This window comes from Cuculus canorus, chromosome 2 (assembly GCF_017976375.1).
Source record: "Cuculus canorus isolate bCucCan1 chromosome 2, bCucCan1.pri, whole genome shotgun sequence".
NCBI classification, from domain to species: Eukaryota; Metazoa; Chordata; class Aves; order Cuculiformes; family Cuculidae; genus Cuculus; species Cuculus canorus.
The window spans coordinates 100777609-100805063 of record NC_071402.1 but is presented as its reverse complement, the minus strand read 5'-3'; the positions used below and the strand labels follow the sequence as shown (position 1 = coordinate 100805063).

At 39.5% G+C, this 27455-nt stretch overlaps 1 protein-coding gene across 1 annotated transcript in view; it reads left to right on the top strand.

Annotated features, from left to right (window-relative positions):
* Positions 1–273: 273 nt before the first annotated feature.
* The window catches only part of NFX1 (nuclear transcription factor, X-box binding 1), a 72366-nt gene continuing 45184 nt past the window's right edge, over positions 274–27455 (top strand). Inside the window, 6 exon segments of the mRNA XM_054060374.1 lie at positions 274–351; positions 510–646; positions 7068–8102; positions 8549–8710; positions 12629–12706; positions 14932–15037. Coding sequence (XP_053916349.1) covers positions 529–646; positions 7068–8102; positions 8549–8710; positions 12629–12706; positions 14932–15037 — 1499 coding nt within the window. The 5' untranslated portion in view covers positions 274–351; positions 510–528.

The following is a 27455-nucleotide window of genomic DNA, read 5'->3' as shown; positions in this document are numbered from 1 at the left end:
GACCGACCTCAGCGGGCAAGCCGACAGCCAAGCAAACAGCAAGTTATCGTTAGCGCTCGCGTTCCTCTGCCGCTGTTAGCTTTTTTCCTCCTTTGCGGTATCAGACAAGAACCCCTATTTCTCCCTTATTCCGGCATCAGCCGCGCCACCGCCGAGTACGCGCCCCGCGCACACTCCCATCCTGGCCTCTCCCATCCCGCTCGCGCTCGCAGCTCCAGTGCGGCTGCGCGGGCCGGAGGGGTGGAGGCGGTGGCTACGAGCTGCGCGCGTGCGCGCCCAGGGGTGAGCCGAACCCTGGGCCCGCGCGGGTTGGAGGGGGCGCTGACATGGCGGAGGCGCGGCCTGGCGCGGGTGAGTGCGCGCGCTGTGCGCGGGACGGTGAGGGGGTAGTGGCCGTGGCCGTTGGGGTTCGCTGTGCGCGGAGGGGCGGGGCGGCGCTGCCCGGCAGGGGCCGCGCCGGGGCGGCCGAGGGGACCCGCGCTGCGGCACTACCTGTTGCCCCTTCCTAGCGACTTCGCGGCGCCCGAAATGGCCGGAGCGCCCCTCGCCGCAGAGCCTCGAAGGGACACCCTGCCTGAGGAAGAGTGTGCGAGCTGCCAGCGGATGACGAATGAACGGGAACTCCAGGAAAAGACACCTGGAACGGGTCGGTTTCGGGAAGGCTCTCCCGTGCCCGTGCGCCCCGGCGGAGGCCCGTGGAGCGGCAGGGCGGGGCGTGCGGAGCGCTGTCCGCGGGAGGTGCCGAGTGCTCGGAGAGCGGCCGGGGGACCCCGTCTGGAGTAGGATCGAATTCCGCAAGGGGAAGAAAATACTTCTTTTCCGTTATTTGTCTTTCCCTATTGGCTCTTGAGATGCGGTTTCAGATTAATTTTCATTTTACTGTGTGTGGCAGCTGAGGAGGAGAGGGAAACTGACCTTTATGACCATACTCTGATTTACCGTATATTATGGGCCTTAACGATGGAAGAAGCATTATGTAATTGTGTCTTGAATGTGTCACTACAAATGACACTGTTTTCCAGAGTAATTCATTATATTTAGTGATTTAATCGTGTCTCTTGATTTTTTTGCAGTTTGGATAGACTTGCAGGTAATTGATAAGACTTTGGGGTGACTTGATGAGCTCACTAACTTCATTGTTTATAGAGTTGTTAGATTTACCATTTTTTTGGTGGGCTGAAAATAGGTTTACAGCTGCCTTGTGGGAAGTGGAACAGCGTGGTATGGGGTTCAGAGGGCAGAGACTGATAGTTTCAGTAAAGAGAAGCTGGTGCAGGCAAATGTCTGCTTGTCTGTCTTCCACACTGTCAGGCTGCAAGTCTGCTCTGCTCCTAAAACCTTTTGTACAGCATATGTGTATTTTGAATAAATTGATCTTAAAAGCAGTTAGAATAGCCTGGATAGTATATGATTTCTATGTTTGCTTTATAATACTGAAGCCAACACAGGTATTGTCATGTGGCATTAAGTGCTGGAGCTCATTTCTTGTTATGTCACCAAGACCTGTCTCATAGGTTAAGTTCAAACTGTGCTTGTGCAATATTAGCATGGGAACTGGCTTTTGCCCTGTATCGTCATAGACAGAGTGCATGCATGATAGTGAGAGCTTAAATGTGAAAGATATTTCTGCTCTGAAGGTAGATTGGGGAAGCAGTTGAGGTCGAAGAATGACAGATGTGCAACCCATCCAGGATGTTTTGCCAGTAGTGAATGACTGTTGAGACCCAGGGAACGAGCATAAGAGACAAAGCAGAAGAATATAAGAAACAAGACAATTGTATGATGATTATTCACATTGATATGCCTTTCTAGTTTACAGCCCTGTGCACCTACAAAGGGATAGCTGGTATTTGTATTTAATAACCATTAATGGATTTTTTTTCTATCAATTGCTGGTGGTGTTGTTGAATGTAATATTGTTTTTTCGCCTTCAGACAGGTGACATGGTACAATGCATCATTAAAGTGCAAATATTGGGGAGTTGCTATTGATGCCGTGAAAAGCCAGACTCAATAATCAATACCAATTTGAATTATTAAGTAAAGGTATCCTTTTATGCGATGTTTGGGCATGCAGGGGATAGGTACAACCTAATGTGCCTATGACTTCTGGCACAATTCACAAAGGCTATATACAGTCAAAGCATACATATTCATCACTTTTCCTGGAATAGGTGTGTCTATTATAATCAGTTCCTGGAATTATTTACATAAGGTTTCCTCCCCTTGGCGCATGCGCTCTGCCCTCTGGGAGTCTTTGGCTGAGGGCTTCTGGAGGAAGGTTTGCAGTCTTCACAGTGAACTTTTCAACTCTTCCTCTTGTGCATTCTGTTAGACAGCTTGGGCACCTCTTCAAGGTTGCATCTGGTCCCATTCTTCTTTCTCTTATTGTTATCCTTGTTATCTGGCTTAATTAGATACAGTCACATTCTTTCCCATTCTTTCTAACTGCAGCCTTGTTAAAATTCCTTATGTAAGCATAAGTATCCAGGTGCAGGCTAGCTAAAAGTTGTTACTCAAGCTAATCCTATATTTTAGTTCTAAAATCACAAAACTGTACATAATATTCAAACATGTAATAGGAAAGTAATTTATAACAAATAATTTCTTCCTTCAATTCCCCACTTTTCAATTTCATTGCGAATTCTTTTGCAACTTGATAAGACACCATCTTTTTCGAGGGACTTAGTGAACTATTTTTCTGTTTACATTTGGTGTCTGACTTTGTTTCACTTCACTATAACTTTCTGTTGAATTTTGACAACGCCATAAGAAACATCTAAGTATTATATAGACTACGATATCTATAATAATTCCTACAAAGATTTGTTTGGGCCATTTCAGATTTGGCAGCCAGGGTGTAAGCTTCTCCCAGCTTTGCGGAAATCCATATGAGGATCCATATGTCATCCAGCACTTAGTCCTAACTGAGGAAACAACTGCTTAACAAAACTGTGATATACCATGGGCCATTCTATTAATGGATTCTTTATGGTGCGGCCAATTCTTTTCCAGGAGGGGTGTTAATAATACATAAAAGTCGTTACTTTTAAGGTATCAGAGTTGTTTTGCCTTATCAAGGTGGCATTTCCCAGACTTTTCAATTCAAATTTAAGACCTTTGCTATAATTTTCCTTTTGTTGACATCGGTGATCTGTGTCATTAAACGGTCAATTTCAGTTATTATGATTTATCAGAATTCCAAATAAAGGGAACTGCATATTTCCTGTGGAAAGAGCTGTATATACACAGTAATCTGGCAAGTTAAGACTATTACCCACTTCTTGTACCAATCACAGATAAATATTTTGATCTCAAGAAGTTATAATACTAACAATATCAGCTATTAGAATCAATATTTGTGAATTCTTCTTATTGTCATTGTAGGCCCAGCTTTAAGAGCCCTAAAGGTTCAGAAGTCCACTGTTTTTCTGAAGCCGTCTTCGCTTGGAAATAGTGAATCCAAGTGGGTTGTTCTTTAATCTTGATCAAGGTGAAGGTGGTCAATAATACTTGACACGGTCCATTCCACTACTCCTTGAGCACATCGCCTGTAAAAATTCTTAACATAAACCCAATCCCCAGGGCTAAATGTGGATGGGTGATCCAACCCTTGGCCCTGGTCCCCAACACAGCTTTATTAATTTTCTCTAGTTATTTTCCTAAAGAAAGGATATATTGTTGCAAGTAAGAATTCCCTAGTTGATTTAAATCTCCTTTATACCTCCTCTGATACGGTCTCCTATAGAAAATTTTAAAAGGACTCAGATTCTCTTTCATTCTTGGCTTTACACGCAGCCTAAGTAAGGCCATGGGTAGAGCCTGATACCAATGTAAATTTTCTTCTTGACATATTATAGCTATTTGCTGTTTTAACTGATTCATTTTCTCTACTTGCCCACTTGCCTGGGGCTTATATGGAGTGTGCAATTGTTAATTGATCCCTAATGTTTTACTAACTTGTTATACTACTTATGCACAAAAATGAGTGCCTTTATCTGATGACATAATCGTGAGTGCTCCAAATTGGGGTATTATTTCGTTCAACAAAATCTTTCTCAATTCCTTTGCCTTATTTCTCCAGCAAAGAAAGATCTCTGGCCATCCAGAAAAGGTATTGTGAATACTAACAAGTATCTATACCCCCCTTTTCTTGGGAGTTCAGGAAATAAATTTGCCAACGCTTTCCAGGCATGTTTCCTTTCCTAATTATTTCTAATTTTATTCTTTTTCTTACTTCATCCAATTGTTTGGGGAAGTAAGCTACAGTCCTCTTAGAGGGTCCCAACCGTTGAGCCAGGACCCCTAGAGCTATTTCCTGCTTTCATAAGAGAAAAGCCAAAAGGTTTTGATCACGTCTGGTGGACCTAAAGCTGGAGTTCTCGTAAGTTCCTTTTAAGCATCTCAAATGCATTCATAGCCTCCTTAGACCATGCCAGTTGGAGAGGGTTGATTTCTAAAAGCTCATGTTACAGCTCTACCATCCCCCCATAATTGTAAATCCATAAATGGCACCAACCTGTCATTCCTGGAAATGTCCTTATTTCTTTTACTGTTTGTGGGAGTGGAGTCTGACAGATGCCTTCTTTTCATTCGGTTCCGGACTCTCGATGTCCCCCAGATAGTCCATATTCCAGGTATGGCACTCGTTCTTGCACCATTTGGGCTTTCTGTTGAGAGTCTTGATATCTATTTAGTTCAAGAAAATTCAACAAATTTATAGTCCACTGAAGATACTCAGGTCTTGTTTCAGTTGCTATTAACAAGTCATCCACATACTGTAGAAGGATTACATTTCTAGAAGGGGGAATCCCATGCTTCACTTTCTTGTGATAATTAATTTCCAAAAATTGTTAGGCTAACTTTAAAACCTTGGGGTAAAAACATACAAGTAAGCTGGGTTTTCCTACAAGATGTAGAACTCTTCCCTTCAAATGCAAATATCTTTTGACTTTCCTTGGCTACTGACAGGCAGAAAAATGTGTTTGTTTTTTTTAATAATCTAGCACTGCAGACTATATCTGGTTATTTTTAATTTAGTAATGTATAGGGATTAACTACCAATTAGGCAGGTGTTCAATATTTCTTACATTACTGGTAAACATAATATACACACACACATGCTAAAACTGTGCGTATTGTTCCCCGGTTATACACGTACAACAATAAAACTGCCTGCAGAAATAATCACACAATGAATTTTGGATAAATCCATAGCTGGCACTCTATTAAAAATTTTAAGGGTCATTTCCCTTGTATTTTAATAAAGCCTGTTTAAGAATCCCCAATAATAACTGGAGTCCTCATTGTTTTTATTCAGATAAAATTGCTCATAACTTAGTATCCCCCTACAGAGATAACATGATTAACTCCTGCAGACTCAGCAAAGAAGCTAAAAAGTAAAAAAAAAAACCTTCACATTCAGGGAGGAGAAGGGGAGGCATTCACACACAGCTGCAGGGCTGAGGTTTTTTTTCACTTTTTCGTTGGTTTTTTCCTTCTTCTTTTTTTTTCCTTTTATGCTAGGTATTTTAAAGTTTTGCCCAATATTTTGTACCTACTAGGGTCTGCAGTCCTAGTGATACAATAGCATAGTTCAGCTGGAAGGGACCGACATTGATTACTGAGTCCAACTCAGGGAGTCCAACTGCACATCTGTTGGTTTTCCAATGTCCACTGCTGTGGTTACCCCATCATAGAAGGCCACTAGGTTGGTCATACAAGATTTGCCCCTGGTGAAGCCATGCTGGCTGCCATTAATCACCTCCTTCTCTTCCATGTGCTTTAGCATAGCTTGTAGGAGGGTCTGTTCCATGATCTTCCCAGGCACAAAGGTGAGGCTGACACTTAAAATCAGAATTCATGCTTGCATGAACTCTGTCCTGTTCAATATCTTTATCAATTACCTAGATGAAGGCATTGATTGTCCTTAGCAAGTTTGCAGAGGACATTAAGCTGGGAGGATCTGCTTGAGAGTAGGGAGGCTCTCCAAAGGGATCTGAATAGGCTAGACTGATGGTCTGAGACCAATTGCATGAGATTTAACAAGGCAAATGCTGCGTCCTGCACTTGGGGCACAACAACCCTGTGCAGTGCTACAGACTAGGGGAAGAGTGGCTGGAAATCTGCCTGGAGGCGAAGGACCTGGGGATGTTGATTGACAGCCAACTGAACATGAGCCGGCAGTGTGCCCAGGTGGCCAAGAAGGCCAGTGGCGTCTTGTCTTGTATCAGAAACAGTGTGGCCAGCAGGTCCAGGGAGGTTATTCTCCCTCGTACTTGGCACTAGTGAGGCTGCATCTCAAATACTGTGTTCAGTTTTGGGCCCCTTGATCCAAGAAGGATGTTGAGGCTCTGGAGCATGTCCAGAGAAGAGGAATGAAACTGGTGAAGGGGCTGGAGAATAAGTGTTATGAGGAGCTGCTGAGGGAACTGACATTGTTTAGCCTGGAGAAGAGGAGGCTGAGGGGAGACCATATTGCTCTCTACAACTACCTGAAAGGAGGTTGTAGAGAGGAGGGTGCTGGCCTTTTCTCCCAAGTGACAGGTGATAGGGCAAGGGGGAATGGCCTCAAGCTACGCCAGGGAGGTGCAGACTGAATATTAGGAAAAAATTTTTTCACAGGAAGGGCCATCGGGCACTGGAACAGGCTGCCAAGGGAGGTAGTTGAGTCAACATCCCTGGAGGTATTTAAAAGACGAGTAGACGAGGTGCTTGCGGACATGGTTTAGTGGCAGAAAGGAATGGTTGGACTCGATGATCCAAGAGGTCTTTTCCAACTTGGTGATTCTATGATTTACTATAGCTGCTCTTTGGCTGATTAATTTTATTTGTATTCAGAGTGCTGTGTAATATTAAAAACTCAGATGTAGACACTGTGTTTAAAGGACCCCTTTTTCTTCAGGTTTGTGTGTGTGTGTAGATGTGCTAGGAAAAATTTCAGCATACATTAAGGACTGATTATCACATTTGCATGCCTTGTGTAGGTACAGTGCTGACTTTGTTGAAGAGAGGTGTTTACTATTTAATAGTCTTATGTGTGATTTTTGTTTTTTTTTCACTTTCTAGGCGCATTGAATTTCAATTCTGATGCTGCCGATTCTATTCCAGGAGAAGGAAAACCTACAGATATCAACTGGGTAAATAAAGATAGGAAGGACTCTAACAGTAATCAGAATAGAGGCAATTTACCGTTTCTTAGTCTGTCTTCTGAAAGAGGTACAGATAATGAAAGCTCTTCCACAAAGCATCCAGAAAATCGCTATGGGAATTCTGAAGACTTACACCAATATTTTGGTACCAGTAAAAGTCTGAAGAATCGCAGCTTGCAAAACCAGAGGTGGAACAGATCCAGAAACGATAGCACATACACGAGAAGTAAGATAAGGCAGAGCACTGTGGATACTTCTGCAAGTCCAGGAATGTCCCATGTTGCAGTAGTACCTGGGAGAAGAGCTCCTCCTAGAGGATGCAATGATTTTCTCTCTTCAGAGAGCGACAGGGAGGTACCTGATGCAGATAGCAGAGGAGCAAAGCCGAAGAAAACACATCTGATGCATGCATCTGGAAGAGGTGTCAGGGAGAAGGGAAAGCAAATACATGACCGGGAAAAGAGAGCGAGCTCTAAACAGAAAGTGGATCAGCTAGAAAATGTTCCATCTTTGGATTTGACTCAGTCTGACTCTTCAGAATCATCTGTTGGAAAGGCTTTCTGTGATGCACCTGTTGGTAGTGCAGATGAGCAGAAGGGCTACAATTATGTAAATAAAAGATATCCCCGGAAGCCTGTATGGAATAAACCCCCAGCAGAAAAGGAGTATCAGAAAAAACATGATTCTCACCATGGTAAAAATACAAAAGTAGTTAAGAAGTCTTCTCTTGCATATACTCCAAAAGATAAAAGTGAGAAGAAGAGAGAACTCTCTGTTCACAAAAATGATGAAAAACTGCCTAGTGAGATCAGGCATCAACTGTCTGATTCTGTCAGACACAATGGAAGAAAGTTCCTCTTAAAGGGGGATCAGGCACCTGCACTTCATTTCAGCTGGACCCAGTACTGGAAAAAGCAAAGTGATGTACCAAAAAACAAAGAAACTCACACAGGTAAGCTTTCTAGCCTGTCCTGTATTCCTGTGTTAAAGATATGATCTTGAATAATTAATTAATTTAAACTGCCTTCATGTTTGACTAGCTGAAAAGGAAAAGGCTTATTGTTTCACATTAGGTCAATATTAGTTTCAAGGGGAGAATGAAATGTAAATATGTGGTTTCTGACTGAGAAGGTGTTCTGTAAGTTTAGGAGGGAAGAACAGATTGAAGTTTTTTGTTTGGTTTTGTATTACCAAACTGCACATGATGGCCTGGTCGGGCACCCTGTTAAAACATAAATGTTGTGGGAGTGGAGAGTAAAATTCTGAACGTTGTGTACTATAGGTCTTGAGAGGGACAATCCTAAAACTGATTTTTGCAATTTCATTTTTTCTCTTTTTCATTTTTTATTTCTCAGCTAGCAGACACTTCATAGAGACGTAATATCTTTTCATTTGCAGGGTCATTGATTGAACAGCTGGCCACAGAGAAGTACGAGTGTATGGTCTGCTGTGAGGTGGTCCGAATAGTAGCTCCAGTCTGGAGCTGTCAGAATTGTTACCATGTATTCCACTTGAATTGCATTAAGAAGTGGGCACGATCACCTGCTTCACAAGCTGAAGGTTAGTATTCTCTTTTGCACACTTTCTCTTTCAAATATTTATAATAGCAAAGTTCTTGTGTTAGAAAACTACTTATAAATAGTCTAAGGTAACCAGTAAGGTGTAAACAAAGCAAGTATTAAATAAAACAAGGTTTTAGATACATAAGATCACTCAATGAAATCAATGCATCAAGATGCAAAGCTCTGTGACTGTGTTTTTACACACCAAGGAATATCTTGTCTTCTCTCCTCTGTGCTAGGCTGAGCAGTCAGACAGAAGCAGCACTCCAAGCACGAGTTGTCTGCTTTTACTCAACCACTTCTTAGTTCTGTTCTCAGTTAAAGTACTCCCGAAATCTGTCACTGATACCATGCAGTGAAATGAGATTCAGAGAAAACAAAAAGCTTCTGTCTTTGTCATTAGCTTGAATTGCTTCAGATTCTTCATGTTATACCACTTTTTGCAACTCATACCTCTACATTCTGCCCTTTGAATGCTTTGGTGTAAGTTAAGGGCGAGTTGCAGCCTTTGCTGTGTTCAATAGTGTGATGCTGACATGCTCTGAAGACTAATGTTAATCTTGAAGTAGGGTTAATTTTTCTCTGTACCCTGCTTATTTAGCATTTAACATTCTTCTTGTGTCTTTCTGTCTCTCTCTGTGATGACTGGGGAAATATAATTTTGTCAGCTACTTCCAGATCTTTGAGAGTTTTTACAGACAGTAAATCTCTTGCAGAAATGATTGGTTGCTGCCTTTTTTTTCCTCTTAAGCCATGCTATTCAAGGGCTGAAGCCATTCAGTGTTACTTGGATATTAGACAAATATTACTCTTGTTACTCTTGTTACTGAAGCTAAAGCTTTTGATTGTGTCTAGCTAAGAAATTAAAGCAATAATTTATTGTGATAGATTATTTAATTGGAGAACTGCATAAAACTTCTTAGGAATGGTAACATGAAACTGCTAGTGTTGATACTAGTATATTCTACTACAATTGAAGTGACAAAAATCTTCTATTTGGAGTTCTTTTTAAGTACCTATGTCACACACTGAGGGAGACAGAGTAGGACCCAGAACTGCATTTAAACATTCAGTTTATTACCTGTAATTTTACAATTCTAAGTCAAGAATGTAAACCTAAGTCTAGACCAATATTAGCATCCTGTATGGGTTTGTGAGGGACTATATAACCTGTCTGGAGCTGGAGTTCAGTAATAAAGTCTTTTTAGTTGTTTCCATGAGGTTGCTGCAGGTGAAGTTTTTGCAGATGCTTCAGTGCTCGGAGGGATTGGATCCTTGATGTTATATTGATGTCGGTGGGTGCCCTCTCCACCCCGTGGCTTAGCAAAGCAGCTCTTCTTCAGCAGCTTCATGGTGGAGAGGGATATGTCAACGTAGCATTGCATGTATTTTGAAAATTTCTGCTGTGCTGCTGCCTTGGAAATGTAGCCTTTTAGCATTCATTCTTTATTCCAGCAGATGTGTTTGGAAGCTTTATTATGTAATTGCATAGGACTCATCTAGGCAACCATGTAGAGAAGAAAGTTGCTTGTTTGAAACTCCATATAAAAGTCCCTGGTCTGCATATGTAATTTCCACCTCTTCCTACAAGGTTCTTTTAACCATATTAATCCTTTAGAATTCTGGAAACTGAGGATATAATTCATGATGCCTTTATGACAACAAATACACAATAGGAAGGAAGGGATAGGTTTTGAGCATGCTACCACGGATAAGGATTTTTGTGGCTGAAAGATCTACAAATAGGGATGCTTGCAATATGGAAGTGTGTGGAAAAAATTTGGTAAATAATTACAAGTAAGGAATCTTTGTGTCCTGAAAGGACAGGATAGCAAATACTAAATTACTAGTGAATAGGAGTTAAGGTGTGTTGTCTTTGCTTCAACAGCTATCATTTTGGGTGTATTTTGTTGGAACTCTGCCTGCTTTACTCCTATTCATGTGAAGATTCATGAGAGTAGAATTTTCGTTCTGTAGTGTCTTCATTTTCTGAAGAAAATAAAGATTTGTAAGGAGTAGTTACAGGACTGCTCCTTACAAATGTGGTTGTCGGGATTCATCCTATTGTCATTCTGTCCTAACGTAACTGCATCTGAATCCAGGAAGAAAAGTGTGCTTTTGGAGGAAAGCAACTATGCACGTTCCTTGGGGGAGTAGTTGTGTCTTAGAGGTGCAGAGGGTAGTGAATGATTGAGAAGAAAAAGTATATCTTGAAAGGCAGTTTTGCTTGGTAAAAGGTTGCTGGTAAAAGGTTACAAGGAACTTTACTCTAGAGAAATTGTTGCTTGTAGAGGACTACCTGTCCTGCTCCAGGAGAGTTGTTGATAGAAGAGGCCTTTTGCTGGCTTTCTGGAGCTTACCTTCACAGCTTTTGAAAAACATGACCATGAAAGAAATTGTTAACATAATAGTTGTGTATACTGTACAAAGTAGTCGCATAGTGAGTCCCTTACGGTTTAGTATGCTAGCGTTGGGAGAAGTCATGTGAGGCTCTGACAGCTTCTTCAGCAGATATCCCTTTCAGTACCCTGCTGCTGGTTTTCACCAGTGGGTTTTGGTAGTTCTGAGATGCTGCTTTCCAAGATGCTTCAGTGTGTAGCAGTCAAATAAAAAGAAAATCTTGGTCAGGAAATGCAGGTTGGTCATGAGCATGAATATGAGAGTATACTCCTTATGCCATTTGTCCTACAGCTGCTCAGCTAATAATTGACCAGCTGTCTGCAGCTGTCTTGGTAGTACAGTGATATAAACCAGCATAACCAGGTGTATGAATGGGCACCAGCTATTGAAAAACAGACATGCTTTAGACTTGCATTTCAAGAGTGCCAAGGCAGTCTGATCTGGATCATTTCCAGTTTGTCAAAATCATTACTGCTGTACATTACGATGGTTAATGTAAGAAGTCTCCAATCCAGATGATGGCAAACTAAGGGTCCCTGTCATTGTAGTGCAGTTGTCCTGTAACACATAGGGCTTCCTGTTTGCAATCCCTTCTGCATTCATAACATAAAAATATCATAAGTCTGGGTCAGATTTCTTATTGTGAACAACCATTCTAAAATCATGGCTTTATTAATTTACCAGCACCAAATTTATTGATTAAGAAACAGTAAGTGATAATCAGTTCATATATTTTTATATCTGTATATGTACTAGATACCTCCCCTCTCTGCCCTCCTTTGTGTTCAGTAGTGCTTTCACACTGGTATTCTTCATAACCAGATATGTACTGAATCTGGGAAACATCTTCATGAATATTGCTTTCTGTACACTGAAGTTCTTCTTTACTGTTAAGCAGGACCCTACTGAAATGCAGGAGCAAGAAAACTGCTATTCAATAAGGTACCAACTGGAAGAATAATGTCTCAGTCAATAGCTAGGTATTGCTACCTTTAATTAAATTAGGTCATTCTGGTTTATATAGCTGGACATGTTTTATTCTGGATGTGAAGCAGTACTAAACTGGTATTCTACAACACACAGACAAACATTAGACGGTAATGAAAAAGGAAGATATAGTTTGTGCTCAAGCCTGTAGGTAATTATATTTTTCTCACCGATTTCCTGCACTTCGACATTTTTTTTTTTCCTCACACCTTTAGATATGTTGAAGACTATCTATGTTCGAGTAGAATGTCCTGTAACAGGGTGCATGGTAATAGAGAAAGTGCAATTTTAAAACTTGTTGGAGCCTGGTCAAATGAAGTACCACTGCTTTTATTCAAAATACTGTATAAAGTGCATTTTTACTAACCTGTTTTCTCACCGTTTATGAGTAAATGGGAAAACTTAGTTTGGTTCCAGCTGTGTTAAGAAAAAAGGCAAGAGCGCTTATTCTGGGTTTGCAAATTAGCTTCTTTATTTACCTCAAGTAATTTTTATCCTTGATTTTTTTTTTTTTTTTTTAAATCTACAGATGGTAACAGTGGTTGGAGATGTCCAGCTTGTCAGAATGCATCTATGCAAGTTCCTAAAACTTACACCTGTTTCTGTGGTGAGTTTCTTGTGTGCTTTTGCCAAGAAAAACAATTTCATCATTTTGTTTCTTCCTTTTAATTTGATTATGAATATTGCTGCTTGTTTGCCTGCATTCCTGAAATTTGACCTGGTTTAAAACTCATATACAGGAAGGTGGCTGCACAGAGAGTTATACATATGTTACCTAAACCATTTTCAAAAAGAAATATTAGAGCATAAGTGATAAATATTTTCATATTACTATGTACAAGCAGTGATTTTTACACAATAATGATAGAATTGGGCTGCTATCCTATAAGCTTTTCTTCTGTAGAAGGTCTGAAATAACCTGCATGTGTTATTTTGGTGTATCTTGCCACAAAGAAAGACATAATAATTCAAGCATACAGCTATCTAAACCTTTAAATTGATTTTCTTTTTTTTTAAATGTTGTCATTTGCATTGATCAGGGACACATAAAGATTAAATAGAAAATCCTAAGACTTTTAAGACCTTTATTTAGATACATATTTAATAAAAGAGGTAAATGAGGTACGCACCATGTCTACTAAGGCATGAGTATATGACAAAAAGGAGAAATTATGTTACTTAATTGCATACATGCAAATAATTGTTGCTAGGGATTTATACTTTCGCAGTTTGTGTTGATTTTCCTGTCTTAAGTCAGAGTTGCTGGAAAGTTTCACAACACTTTCTACAAAACAGAATAGTCTAGAATTGAGACAGAAACTGTCAGTCAGTGGACTTGTCCTAAAGAAACTAGACTTATGTTGTAATAGGTAACAATTTTATCTAAAGTTCTCCTTATCTAAATGTCAGTGAGTCAATTAAGAACAATGCAATGCAGGTAAGACACAGATTTTTTTTAAAAAAATTTTTCTTATTTTCAATATGAGTGTAGGGATAATAAGGCAGTTAGAATTAATGTTTTGATTCCAAATGAAAATCACACTTTTAAGACAGGTGTTCCATCTGTTAAATTGGAAAGAAATTCTGTTTAGGCTTAAAGCCTATTTCATAGTTTGGGGACATCTACAGTAGGAACCTCAAGTTGTCTTGATATTAGCAGAGCATCATGTTGAACCTAAGTCCTTTATCTTCTCTAGATAAAGTTACTTTAGCAGTATAGCATTTGAATGAGTTGTCTTATGTAAATCACCAGTTGCACCTGCAAAATGCTAACTATGTGTTAAGTGTGGGGTTTTGTTCACCATTCAATGAGGAAATTACTATTGATTTTTTCTGAACCTTCTAATTTTCAGGATTTTCCTGGGTGTTCAACTAGTTTAAATGAAACTCAGGTGAATAAATGCCATCTGTGGTGTTACTTGTATTTTCCTAACTTGCTAGTTGTAGAATATACAAAAGTGTACTAAAACAGTTAAAATAATATAACTATTTCACCAAAAGTACATTTTCTTGTCTCTAATTGTTCCAACCCAAATTTGTAACATGGGCTCGGTTGCTTCATTGTTCATTTGATTACCCTCTTGCAGAGTGCCAAATTACGTTTACATGTGTTACGCATGGCAATTAACTTTAACCCTGATGGTCATCTCATGCCCTTAGAGCTGTGAGATTTGCTAACGGTATGTCAAATTAATTAAAGTATAGTTTCAGTGTCTGAATTACAGAATACTTGAAGCTAACATACTGGATTTATCCCTTCTTGTTCCATACTTGCTGCTGTGTTCATCAAAATGTCAACCTTTAGTGCTTAGAGTCATTTAGTGTCTGCTACTTTTTAGAGAAGTGATTTTTATAATTTGCCCAGTCATTTCATTCTCCCTCTATTCCCCGCCACCTTTCCAGCTAGATCTTACTTTCTAGGGATAACGTGGGGGGTTTTTTGTTTTTTTTTCTTCTTTGTTGTGGCAGCAAAGAAGTTTCACCCTTTAATTTTCTTACCTACTGTGTAGCCTGACCAGCTGAAATGGGCTTTTAATTTTCTTGCATTTCTTCAGTTTAGTTTAATGTAAAATACCAGTTACCTAAGTGCCTGCTGAGATGATAGAACGCAAGAGTCACCAGAGCTTGATACTCCAGTGGCATTAAAGAAATTGGGTATATATCAGTGCTGAAAGCTGAGAAAATGAAGAACATCTTGTGACATTTTGTTTCTTCAAAGGCAACTACTTCCAGTATTAAAAGTGCAGCTTTTTGGGTTTTGTGTGATATTTTCTCCAAATTCAGTGTTGTATTCAAGTTAATAAATATGTTTTTGTCTTTGACATGGTATAGGTAAGGTGCACAATCCTGAATGGAATAGAACTGACATCCCACATAGCTGTGGGGAACTTTGTGGAAAGAAGAGACAGTGTTTGGACTGTCCCCATCTTTGTAACATGTGAGTAGATGCTTATTATATGAATATTGAAATGATCTAGAGAAAAATTCCTGAAGAGTGTATTTGGATACTTTTTGACTATAGAATATGTTTAGAGGTGTACTTGATTTATAGCTCAAATGAAGTCTGGAAGAAATGGAGCCCATTTTTATTTGTATTTATAAAGTGAATTCATATGAAAGAACAAACAGGAGGTCAGCAACAATAGTTGTGGCAACATTTCCATTGTATTTTAGAAACTGAACCATCTGCTTGACTTGGTTTCAAGAACTTCCATTGAAGTAGAGGAGTAATAGTAAATAGAAGTAATTTTAAAGATGTATCCATTGGCCCACTGAAAAAATAAATTATATAATGTTCCTAGTGTATTTAGCTTCATTTTCCGTGTATGGAGGTTGGTCCACGATACCTGTTCATATTTCTGTTCTGAGAAATGTTTAATATTCAGAAGCAATTGTTTCTGCTCTTGGTACATAACCATAAACTTTAGTCATTCAAACATACATAGTGCTCTTGTACTTTTTCCAAGGTTTACTGAAACATAGAACTTATTACAACTTTACTCTGAACTCTGTATTCAATGTGTTATGTTTCAACGTCTTCTTTACTCTTTAATGCTTCTTTCCTACACGTGAAAATATTCTATTAGGTTTATTTTCAGATTATTATTTCAGTGCTATAGTTGTTTTCTTCATCATTGTACTAGATCCTCTTCACTGTGGTTTGCAGGGTAAAACTGAAACGTAGATAAGCTTTCAGACTACACTCAATATAGCTGATATCCTGACTCCGCAGAACACTGATTCTCTTGGAGGCCAGCTGCTGGCCTCCATCTTGGGAGAGGCACGTGTCCATGGTAGAGTTCTTTGCCCAATCAGAAACAACTAGATTCCTTAACTACTTTGAGAACTCCCCAACTGCAATTTGCTACCTGACAAACTTGCCTACAGTGCTTGTAAGAAACTGCTGTTCTTTTCTTCATTTTTCTTGTCCCAGTCTGCAGCATAGTCTGTCTCTGACATTGTCTTCTAGGAAGTCTTCTGAACCATGGTAGAAATACTGTGCTTGTTGCAAGCTATGAATTCATAGTCACTGGTAGTCTGATCTACATCAAGAACTGTCCAAATTGGGAGCTTTTAAAGTCCCAATTTGCTACTGGTTTAAGTTGTAGAAAATTTAGAAATGTTAATACTCAGCTTGTTCCATGTGAGTAAAACCATGCTGAGATCGTACAGTCCTGGAGGTAAAGAAACAGCAAGGGTCCAGATCAAAATAATGTGTTTTTGGGGACTTTAACTTGTGGTAGCAATCTGGAGAGGAATGGGCTTTTCAGCATCAGTGTCATCCAGTTTTGGACATTCCTAGATATGTGTTGGACACTTCTTTCCATGTAGGAGTCTGAGTTTGTTTGAGGACACACTCGGCCTCCATCTGGTGTATCAAAAAGCAAGTAGTAAACTGGTTCTCCCTATACCAGGAAGTGGTGGGGTTAGAGATGTGCAGCTTTATCTGCTAAGTGTCTTTAGCAGTCTGTATTGCCAGCTCCTCCTCACTGGACAACCTCAACTGATCTGGAAGTCTGGATCATGATCTGTATCTATGCGAAGTTTTTGCTTGAGAGTACTCAAAGGTGGAGTTGTTGCCGTCAGGGCATGTTTCAAGGTCCTTGCGTGAGTTTAGTTGATCTCAGAAATACTTCTTGTCAGCACTTGTTTCTTTGGATTGTGGATCTGCTGTCTGCCTGTTTTTCCCTGCCTCTACAGGTTCCCATAAGGTGATAAGGTTTGAACTAGACATGCCATTCTGCTCACCGAGATTCTAAAAGCTTTTTAGATTTTCTTCCCTTCCCTAACCTGCCCAACCCTTCCCCCTCATGCCCCAAGTCAAATGTTTCATGTCATTGTTAAGGCCTTCAGCCTCACAGGCTGTATGACAGGAGAATGTTAGTCTCTGGGGTAAACTGTTCATGCTTTTCTCAAGTCTGTGTGACTTTAGTTAATAGTAGGGCTGCATCCGTTGTGGGTGGTGGACTGAGTGACGTATGGTGTCTGAGTCTTGATGTGGTATTCTTGATGTTGCCCTCTCTCCAGTATTTAATCCCATCTATTCTGTGAAACTTTTTGCAGGGTTGAAGTATATGAGACTCTCCATACATCTCTGACTCCATACATCTTCCAGTTGAGTAGACTTTTATCTGCAGTCTATGAGCCTCTGATGGAGCTAATCTGGATGCATCCTCTATGAACTCTATTCATTAGTGGGGCTTGATTTTGAGTCTTGGGGAACCTGCTGTTTGAGTCAGGGGATTCTTGCTTAGTTTCTTGTCTGTCTTTGGCTATTGCATCAGCAAGCAGCATGTGGGGGATGTAAGTGCTTATAGTTATCCCCTGGTATTTATATCAGAATTATTTATTTATAATGCCTGGCAGCAGAATCTGAATTGCAGTTGTCTGAGTTTTCAGAAGCCACGCACCGTGTGTCTATCCTGTGGCTATTTGATGTGACACTACAAGGATTAAACAAACACTGTCCCCATTTCTCATCTGCAGGAGGTGTTGTAAGTAAGCTGTTGTAATAGTTGTTAGTCTAAACCTCAGCCTCCATCTCGCTATCTGCCTTCTATATGCATTGTGTTATGCTATATGCTAGGCTGTCTCCTATAGAATGAGCAACTCTGAGAGCAATGTGACCAGTGTTATAATCTTTTGGTAGTGCCATTTGTGCTATTTCAAGTGCTGCTTAAGTGATTAGGTTATTCTTAATGTAATATGAAGTAGCAAGTTCAAGTGGCTCAAAGTGGCTTAAGTTAGTTGAGAATCTCTTTATCCTTTAAAACTGAGTAAGTATCAGACTCTTGTGACTGAGGAGAAAGAATTGGATTAAAAGTCATGGGAAAAGACTTGTATCTTTTAATACTTTGTGAAGTGATTAGTCTTATTAAGAAAGCACTGAAAATATGGAGATTATCCCCCTGCTGTGTTTCCTGACTAGGAAATGAGACCTCCAATTAAATCAGAAGGTGGCAGATTCAGAATGCATCAGATTAATTCTTTTAGGGAGGGCATCTCACTGCAAGAAATTGATGCAGATCATTAATGAGATGCAAAGGAGACCAGATCCTTATATCAGCAGTTAGAATGTCTAGAGGTCTCAGAATCACATACATGCTTTTGGAAAGGATATTGAGGTTCATACTCTGCTTAATAGAGATTAGGGTGACAGTCAGGTTCAGATGAGGCATGTTTGTGGGAGGTCTTACTGGCCATAGTTTCTTACTTGGCAGTGTTAGATCATCAGTTTTGAGGCCTGTGTCTCTTAAGCACGGTCTAAAATGAGATAATGAGGTGTATGCATCCTACATATTCTTCAGTTTGAATCAGAGCTGTTTTCTTAGCTTTTGTCACCCTGGTGGCTATGTTTTTCAATTTATTTGGCATCTCTTGTATGCTTCTAAGGCATGTCTGAAACTGGCATTCAAATTTCAATAATGAGCTTACTTGGATACAGCAATTCTGCAGCCTACTGTTGCCTGTAACTTGATTGCAACACCTATGTGTTGATCCACTTAACAGCACCAGAACAAATGATTTTCTACTGAAGCGATGTTTTGGTTAGTCACTTATCGTTTGAGTTTTGGGAGTTTGCCTTTTTTCCCCCCCGCCCCTAATTCTTGCATATGGATTTTTTTTTAATTGTTGGCTAATTCCGAACTGAACTCTATTTCCTCAGTCTGACTTTTTTTTTAAGAGTAAATATCATTATGTGGGTCTCCTTTCCATGGTGTAGAATTTAATTGATGCTCATGCTAAGTGTGGCACTAGCTAGCCCATTTTTTTGAAAATGAGTGAAGCTAATTTACACTAGTTTAATAATAAATCTTTAATCTCAGATTTATTGAAATGGGTTAGTAGCTATATCTGTGAATGGCTTCCTTGTCATAGCTGAGGAACAGGCAAGCTGCTGTTTGAAATGGGAATGCTTTTCAAGACTTGTGCTAGTGTGAGCTGTGGTATACATAGCACTTCACGAAGTGAGTTCTCTTCACATTTTCACGTAAAATACACTCTGTTAGGTTCTACATCAAAGAAATATCTAGCTGAACCTTCAAGAAAATGTTCCTGATAATAAACTTCGTGACAAACTTTAAGACTCTGAAGTTCTCCCTGCCAACTGCAAGCCGTTGAGAGCATTAGAAGAAGGTCTTATAGAGGCAATAAGTGAAAATTTCTCTTCACTAGTTTAAATTTCAATGTCTCGTGTTCCTTCACAGATTTTTGGTGCTGTAAACATTTCCACAGCAGTTACTTGAGGTCTCTTTAGGCTATCTTACGGTATCTAGTATTTTCACTGTCAGACAAATGGAAGGTTTTTTTCCTGTGTCTGGATGTATCTGTCATCATAACCTTTTTTGTATGCCAGTTCTGTAGAACAGCAATAGCGGCATATTGTGACAGAAGTCTTCCATGATCATGACACCTAATAGAGTTTCAATTGAAGTAAGACTGCCTTGAATGAACAGAAGTTAATACTGAAGTCTTCAGTGGGAGTTTAACATTTAGTTAAGGGACTAAGCAAAAAAGTAACATTTAGTTTGTAACATTTAAGGGACTAAGCAAAAAAGTTAAATGATTTAAGACAGACTAAAACTAACATGTCGCCTATCTCCATCATTGAAGTAAAGTTATCTGCATTTCCTGTGTGTATCTGTGTGCAGAGTGAAATTTGAATTTCTGTCTCAACTGTTGTTGTATTGATCAAGTTAATCCTAGAGCTGTGGATTACCTGTAGCTTCTGCATAAACTATGTTGTACTAGAGACAATTTTGCTAAATAAGTAGCATGCAAGTGCTTGTATCTGGAGGGATGCATAAAGAATGCTTATTTTTAAAGTCAGAAATTTGATTTCAAAAGATTAGGTTTTGCATTACTAGTTTTTTTCTGTTCATTTAAAAAAAGGAAACAAGTTTATTTAAAACTTTCTCAGAAATACACATTAGCAAAACTTGAATATGTGTGGAAATTGAATAATTCACTTCTAACAGAAGGAATCCTGCTATAGGACTGCAGTCTGTTATTATGGGTATTTACCACTTTCTTATACTGATCACCAATATTTTTTGCTGTTGTGTGGTATGGTATCATCAGGAAATGTGAATGTGCCAAGACTGAGATCACAGAAGCAATGTTAATATTATTTTGCTCAACACTGTCATATTCAAGTAAAATACTAAGAAGAAAAAATAATGTGACACGATTTCTGAAGATGTTTTTTCCCTTTTCCAATTTATGAGCTGTATCATAGTATTTTGAGCTTATATCTACTTTTAATCTAATTCTTAAGTTTTATTAGCTGGCATACAGCTTTTAGAATCCTACATGGCTCTGTGAGAATTGAAGTCAAACCAAGTGATTTATATAGTGCTGTCCTTTTACAAGAGGTTTTCTGTTGCAGAATGCATAAGTTAATACTCATTGTCTGAAGTTCCACAATAGAGTTTTAATTACTTTAATGGGTTTGCTTTCTTCCTGTTTCCCTCTGTATCATGTCTTTCCTGATCCATCCAGTTTTGCTGTTTCCTTCTTTTCCTTGTGCCTGCCCTGTTACTTATTTGACTCTTCATTATGCCATAAAACTGACCTATTAAAGAGGGAGGGTTGTGATTTCTTTGGTGGTTTGTTTTTTTGTTTTGTTTTTGATGATTATTTTTTGTGGTGAATTGGTCAACTGTGTAATGGTTTGTCTATACTGTTAAAGCAGGCGTAAGTTGGGTGATAGACTAGGCCTTGTTGTCACCTGGGAGGTAGTGGTACAAGCAAATAAGTCTTACAAGGAGCAGCTGAGGGAACTGCGATTGTTTAGCCTGGAGGAGAGGAGGCTGAGGGGAGACTTTATTGCTCTCTACAACTACCTGAAAGGAGGTTACAGAGAGGTGGATATTGGTCTCTTCTCCCAAGTGATAGGTGATACAATAGGGAATGGCCTCAAGCTGCATTAGGGGAAGATTAGATTGGACATGAAGAAAAATTTCTTTACAGAAAGGGTTGTCAAGAGGCTGCCCAGGGAGGTGGTTGAGTTACCATCCCTGGAGGTGTTTAAGAAGTGGGTAGATGAGGTCCTTGGGGATGTGATTTAGTAGTAGACAGGTGCAGTTGGACTTGATGATCTCTAAGGAATTTTCCAACCTAATGGTTCTATAAGAAAAATGGAGCCAGAGAGCTGTTGACAAACTGCCTGCATGATTCAGTTGTATTGCATATAACTATAGTAACTGGTATACTAATTGGTACTTGTGTGGCAATAGTACTCAGGGAATTTAGTAATTACTATGTAATTGGGTAGTCTGTTTTTATGGAGCTTTTTTGGTGTGTAGGTGTTTTGTTTTGTTTTCCTTAACTGTATTTTTTGCTAGGATGTCTGGGCTTGTCAGTCCTGGCCTGATAATAATTGCTCCGCATGAGAATTGCTGTATTTGCAAAGGAAGGAAACTGGGAGCTGGCTAAGGAAGAGTGCAGCCAAGTTGGTTAAGTGTAATTTCACAGGCTTGGGCTTGTGAAAATACTATGATACAGCTCATTACTTGGAAAAGGGAAAAAAACATCTTCAGAAGTTGTATCACGTTATTTTTTTCTTCTTAGTATTTTACTTGAATATGACAGTGTTGAGCAAAATAATATTGACGTTGCTTCCGTGATCCTAGTCTTGGCACATTCACATTTCCTGATGATACCATACCACACAACAGCAAAAAATATTGGTGATCAGTATAAGAAAGTGGTAAATACCCATAATAACAGACTGCAGTCCTATAGCAGGATTCCTTCTGTTAGAAGCAAATTATTCCATTTCCACACAGAGGCCCTATGTACAGATAGGGACTATCTAGTGTTTCTTGAAATTGAAGGCGAGATCTGATCATCAAGCAGAAGACTGGCACTGATGACACGGAAAATTGCACTTGATGACAAGAAACAAACCTGAGGCAGAATTGCTGAATCTCCCTCATGTTACCTTATAGGAAGAGCAGCTGACGGAGGAAGAAGCAACACACAGTGACCAATATGATCAGAGTGAAGTCATTTATTCAATCTTTCATTCTGGTTTTATACCTAACTAAGCTCTAATTAGTAATCGTGTTAATTGATGATTGGTATGACACATCCTAGCGACAGGCAGTGAGTGGTTGCATTTCCCAAGTTACATGTTTCCATGGAATCAAGATATTTACAAAACATTCTAATCGCAGAGTTACATTGTTAGATCACACATCTTTGTTCCCATGCCTAGTTCTAATTATCTTGAGCCAGCTCCCTCATTCTCGTGGCACAGCAAAATTCCTCTGAGATCACCTTAACCTTGAAGCCTTACACTAAGGCTTTGTTTCTAAACGCTGATACTCAGTGCTAGGATTGCTCACAGGATGGCCCCTTGATTTTAGGCCCCCTTCAATTCCCTCTTCTTCTTTTTTTGAGAAATCCAAACACCATTGAATGCCTTTTTGATAGCTGTGTTGGTCATTTTCCTTATACAAGATAAAATGCATGGTACAACAGCTAAAACTACTACAATCATTATTAAAATGATTAAGCCTTGCTTTAACAATTCTCTTACCCAATCAGGCAGTCCGCATGATGCAAACCAATTCCCAGAGCCAATGTTGCTCTGTTTTAATTTTACTGTTAGGGCCTTTAACTCTTGTAATTGTTTAAATATAGATTTGGAATGATCAGACAAATTCATACAACACAAGCCTTCGAAGTCTTCACATCCATGTCCTTGTGCTAACAACAAAAAGTCTATGGCCACTCTATTTTGCAAAGTCGCGTGATGAACAGAATCTAAATCTAACAAAAGATTCTGTAATATCATAGATGTAGCAGCATTCTGTTTCGCTAACCAACACCCTAATTTGTTGAGTTGACCCAAAGCTCTGCCAGCGGCTACTCCTGGTGCCAGTAAACTCGTGATTACAATCTTATCCAAATCCCAAAAGTTCAGGTCATCCTTGCAGTCTTTGCTGTATGCATGTATATTCTGCTTTGAGCGATGTTGTTTTATAATGTTTAAAATAATCGAATTATTGGGTGTTAACAATGTCAATCTGCCTAGGGTGCAAGGTCCTCTACAAGTGTTAGAAGGTATACCTGGCCATGCTCAATCTCCACAAATGAAAAAACACTTCTGGTGGTAACTGTAGTGGCCTTTTATGGGATTTAGCTAAGGTTTTTTTTGTGGTATAGTTGCACCACATTGTTTGATTTCTAAAGACAGGATGCGTAGCATTCACGATAACTGCATTGGAAGGATTTTTACCTGTACAATCAAAGATTACACATGCATCAGCTTTGACTGATCCTAAAATACCCAATTCTTGAGGTTCTAGATGCATCTTGGGTAAATAGTCTGCCCATACATTCCATATATCCATACATCCTTGCATTTTGTTAGTACAAATATATAATGAGCCCACTGTCTTTGGCATACTTTCTACGTCCAGTGGGACACCTACAAGACATGTCTGAAAGGGATTGTTGGATGTTGCCATTGATAAGCATAGTGAGCTACTGTTAGTGACATTTGTCAGGGTAACCCATACATTTGGTCTCTGAGAAACTGAAATGTAGTTACCTACACTATGCATAAAGAGGTTAAGAAAAAGCGTAAATAAAAACTGCAAAATTCTCATGTTGAAAGGGCCCTTAAAGGTTCCCAAAACAAAATACAATCACGCAACTATCACCTATCATCTCTTCACGTCTTTTCCCTTTCCAGGAAAATGTTTCTCACACTTCCTAACTGTTCAATCCCAATCTTGACCAAAAACTGTCCAAATACGAGGAATTAGTGCAGTTCTACTGCATACCGTTCTTAATACTTGAATGATGTCACTTTCTCTATATATTTTTTTCTTGCCACACGGCCTGTTGCGCAAATGCTCATGACCTCTAACAACTGCAAGCCTAATAGCTTGGCTTATAACTTCTAACCTATTTTGCAGACACAATTCACACCATCTGCATGTTAACAAAGCTCTTTGGTAATACCGCAATTGACAGTCTCCACAAAGAATCTCTACCCATGGGTCACAGCTAAAACATTCATCACAAATTATGAGTCGTTGGTGCACTTCTTGGATAAGTCCTCTGTCGTGGGATTCTCCTGCTTCATAGACTTCTGTTCCTTCCAGGGCTTGATCCACTTTTGCGGCACCCAGCAAGGTCCAGTATCTGTTAAGACACAAGCATAGCCTCTTCCTGTCATTTTTAGCTCAACGGGTCCTTTCCATTCGCCTGAGTCCCAGTCTTTGTATTGTACTTTGATACCTTGCTGGTCCTGGTTATTCAGTCCTGACTCTAGCGATCAGTGATGGATTACAATAGGAGGGCTAGTTCTCTTTCCAGTTAAATGTAAAAAGTTCAGCACGTAAGTCGCTTTTGCAATTCTTTCACTAGGAGGTAACACTTCTCCCCCCTTTTGTTTCCGCAAAAGTGACTTTAAGGTTGCATGAGAGCGTTCTACAACTACTTGACTGTTGGTGAATGTGGGATGCCCGTGTAATGACGGATTCCCCACTGAATATAAAAATGTTTAAATTTGTGAGAAACATAAGCTGGTCCATTATCTGTTTTTATTGCCTGAGGTACTTCTAATGCCATTATAGTAGCATACATGTGTTTAATCACGTTTGGCAGATTCCCCGGTCTGTGCTGTGGCCCATAGAGCCATAAAAAACGTACCTACAGAAACGTGCACATATTTCAATTGACCAAACTCCTGAATATGGGTCACATCCATTTGCCATAATTGTAAGGCCTGAAGCCCTCTCGGGTTCACTCCAAACCCTAACCCCATATCTTGGTTTTGGCAATCCGGACAAGAATTGACTATACCTTGTGCATCCGACAGGGGAGTGTTAAACTGGCGTTTGAGCACCTTAGCACTTTGGAGAAAAAATTCATGTGAGGCTTTGGCTTGTGTAAAAAGATTGCTTCTAGGATCGTTCCAGACTGCAGCAATAAGGCGATCAGCGTGATTATTTCCTATTGCCAAGCCAAAATCAGGTTGATGACTACGTATATGAGTGATAAAGAACTCATGTTGACGCTGTTCCAACAGGTACAACAATTGTAACAACAAAGCATATAGTACCTTGTTTTGAACTCCCCGTATCATGGCATGCTCCAATCGACAAACTGTTCCTACAACATACAGTGAATCAGAAACCACATTTATAGGCTGTGAAGTGTAAGTTTGAAATACCCATACCACTGCACGTAGTTCCATCGTCTGTAACAAGTCACCCAATTCTTTGGCTAATAATTTATGATTCCATTTTCCTTGTGTCTGCCATGTGATGGCAGCCCTGTGAGATTTCTTACCTGCATCAGTAAAAAATGTTATTTCTTTTACTGTTTTTCTGAACGCATTGGCACTTGTTCAAAATTTTGATTTTGTATTAATGGCAAGATTTTACTAGATGGAAATGCATTGGTAATGTCTCCTTTATAATCTGCTAATGCAATTGCTGTGTCTTGTGAGTGCTTTACGAGCCAATCCAAATATCCTTTGTTAATTGGCAAATAAATGCATGAAGGCTCGACCCCAGATAACTCTAAACACCTCTTTCTACCCTTCGTTATTAATTGACCAAAAAGTTCCAGCCTTGTTGTTATTGTATTTTTCGGCTGATATGGTAAAAATATCCATTCTATAATTTGAAATTTTTTATCAGTTTGTCCCAAAGGGCCTAAAGGATGCTTTCAATTTTGGCCAGAATTAATTAAAATTAACTCCAGTGGTTTGTCCATAATACAGCGAGTTACATTAGACTGTAAAATCTTTTCCACTATTTTGTCCAATGCTTCCTTTTGGTTATTAGTTAACTGTCGTCTGTCGTCCACTGAGGTGGTGGTCCCTAATAATTCCATTAAGGGATGGAGATCATTATTTGTAATTCCTGTCAAGGGTTGGACCCACTGAATGTCTTCCATTAGCTTTTGGACATCAGTCAACGTTCTTATATTAGTATGTATGGTTACCTTCTGCGGTCTTACCATGTTGCCGGTTATTTGCCATCCTAAATAATTCCATGGGGATTGTTGTTGAGTTTTTTCTTGAGCTATTTTCAGTCCCTTATGATCTAACATGTCCTCTAAATCTGTCAATACTTGATTTGCCTGTAAATTTTCTCCAGCTACAAGTATATCATCCATGTAATGATGCACCAATAAAAAAGGATATTTTTGTCTAAGTGGTTGCAACGCCCAAGCAAAAAAATTTTGGCATATGGTCGGAGAATTTTTCATACCTTGTGGTAACACCACCTATTGAAATAGATTCGCAGGTTCTTGTTTGTTAACCGCCGGGATGGAAAAAGCGAACTTTTCCGCATCCTCTGGGTGTAACGGAACTGTAAAGAAACAATCTTCTAGATCTACGTTAAACAAATCCCAATCCTTGGGTATCATTAGCGGAGATGGTAAGCCAGGTTAAACAAAAAGACTTTGCAAAGTAACATTCAAATGACCCACTAACCAAACACTTAAACATTACCGATAGGACCAAAAGCTTGGAGCGATACCTTGTGACTATATTAATCCTTTATTGTGATTGAGGACGCTGTAGAGAATATCCAGGCGGGAGCATTTACTGTTGCCACACGTCTCTGCTGCGCGCTGGGTTGCTGGTTTCCTTGGTTCTCTAATGTTAATGGTTTACCCCCAATATCGTATTTGGAATGGCATTGATTTGTAAAGTGACAGCCTCTTCAACGTTTATGGTAACAGTCTAGGTGTTGTCAAATTCCTGGCTCCTTTTGTCTGTTTTTACCTGTATGGGAATTCTCAAGCCTGCATATGCATTAACTTTTCTATTCCTGTGCAAGTTTTTGATCTCAGAGGATACCCCTTTTGGACTCTTAACTTATGCTCTCATTAGTGTCTAGCTAAAATCCCCTTTACGGTTGTCTGCACTGGGACCCAGCGGTTGCTGATCTGAGAAGGGACACTGGAATGCAGAGTGTTCTTCATAAATTGTTACTCCCCCAGAGAGATAAGGACTCCCAAGCTGAAAGAAAAAAAAAAACACTTCACATTCAAAAAAAAAATCAGGAGAAAAAGGGGAGGGGGAAGAAGGGGGGGAGGACTCACACACAGCCATATGGCTGGGGTTTGTTTTTTTTTTTTCTTTTTCTATTTTCTATGTTCTTTTCTCTATTTTTCTATTTTCTGTTTCTTCTTTTTCCGTTTCCTTTTTTTTTTGGGGGGTATTTTAAAATTTTGTCCTCTGCAGCCTTTCACTTCAAAGGTCCCAGGTAAATCTACCTGTTTGCCGGCTTAGTGGACATTTGAGATCGAAAGGTCTCAGAGTTGCATTTTTAAGATTAATCAAAACAGAGGCTCAAACTCCTATAACCAAAACC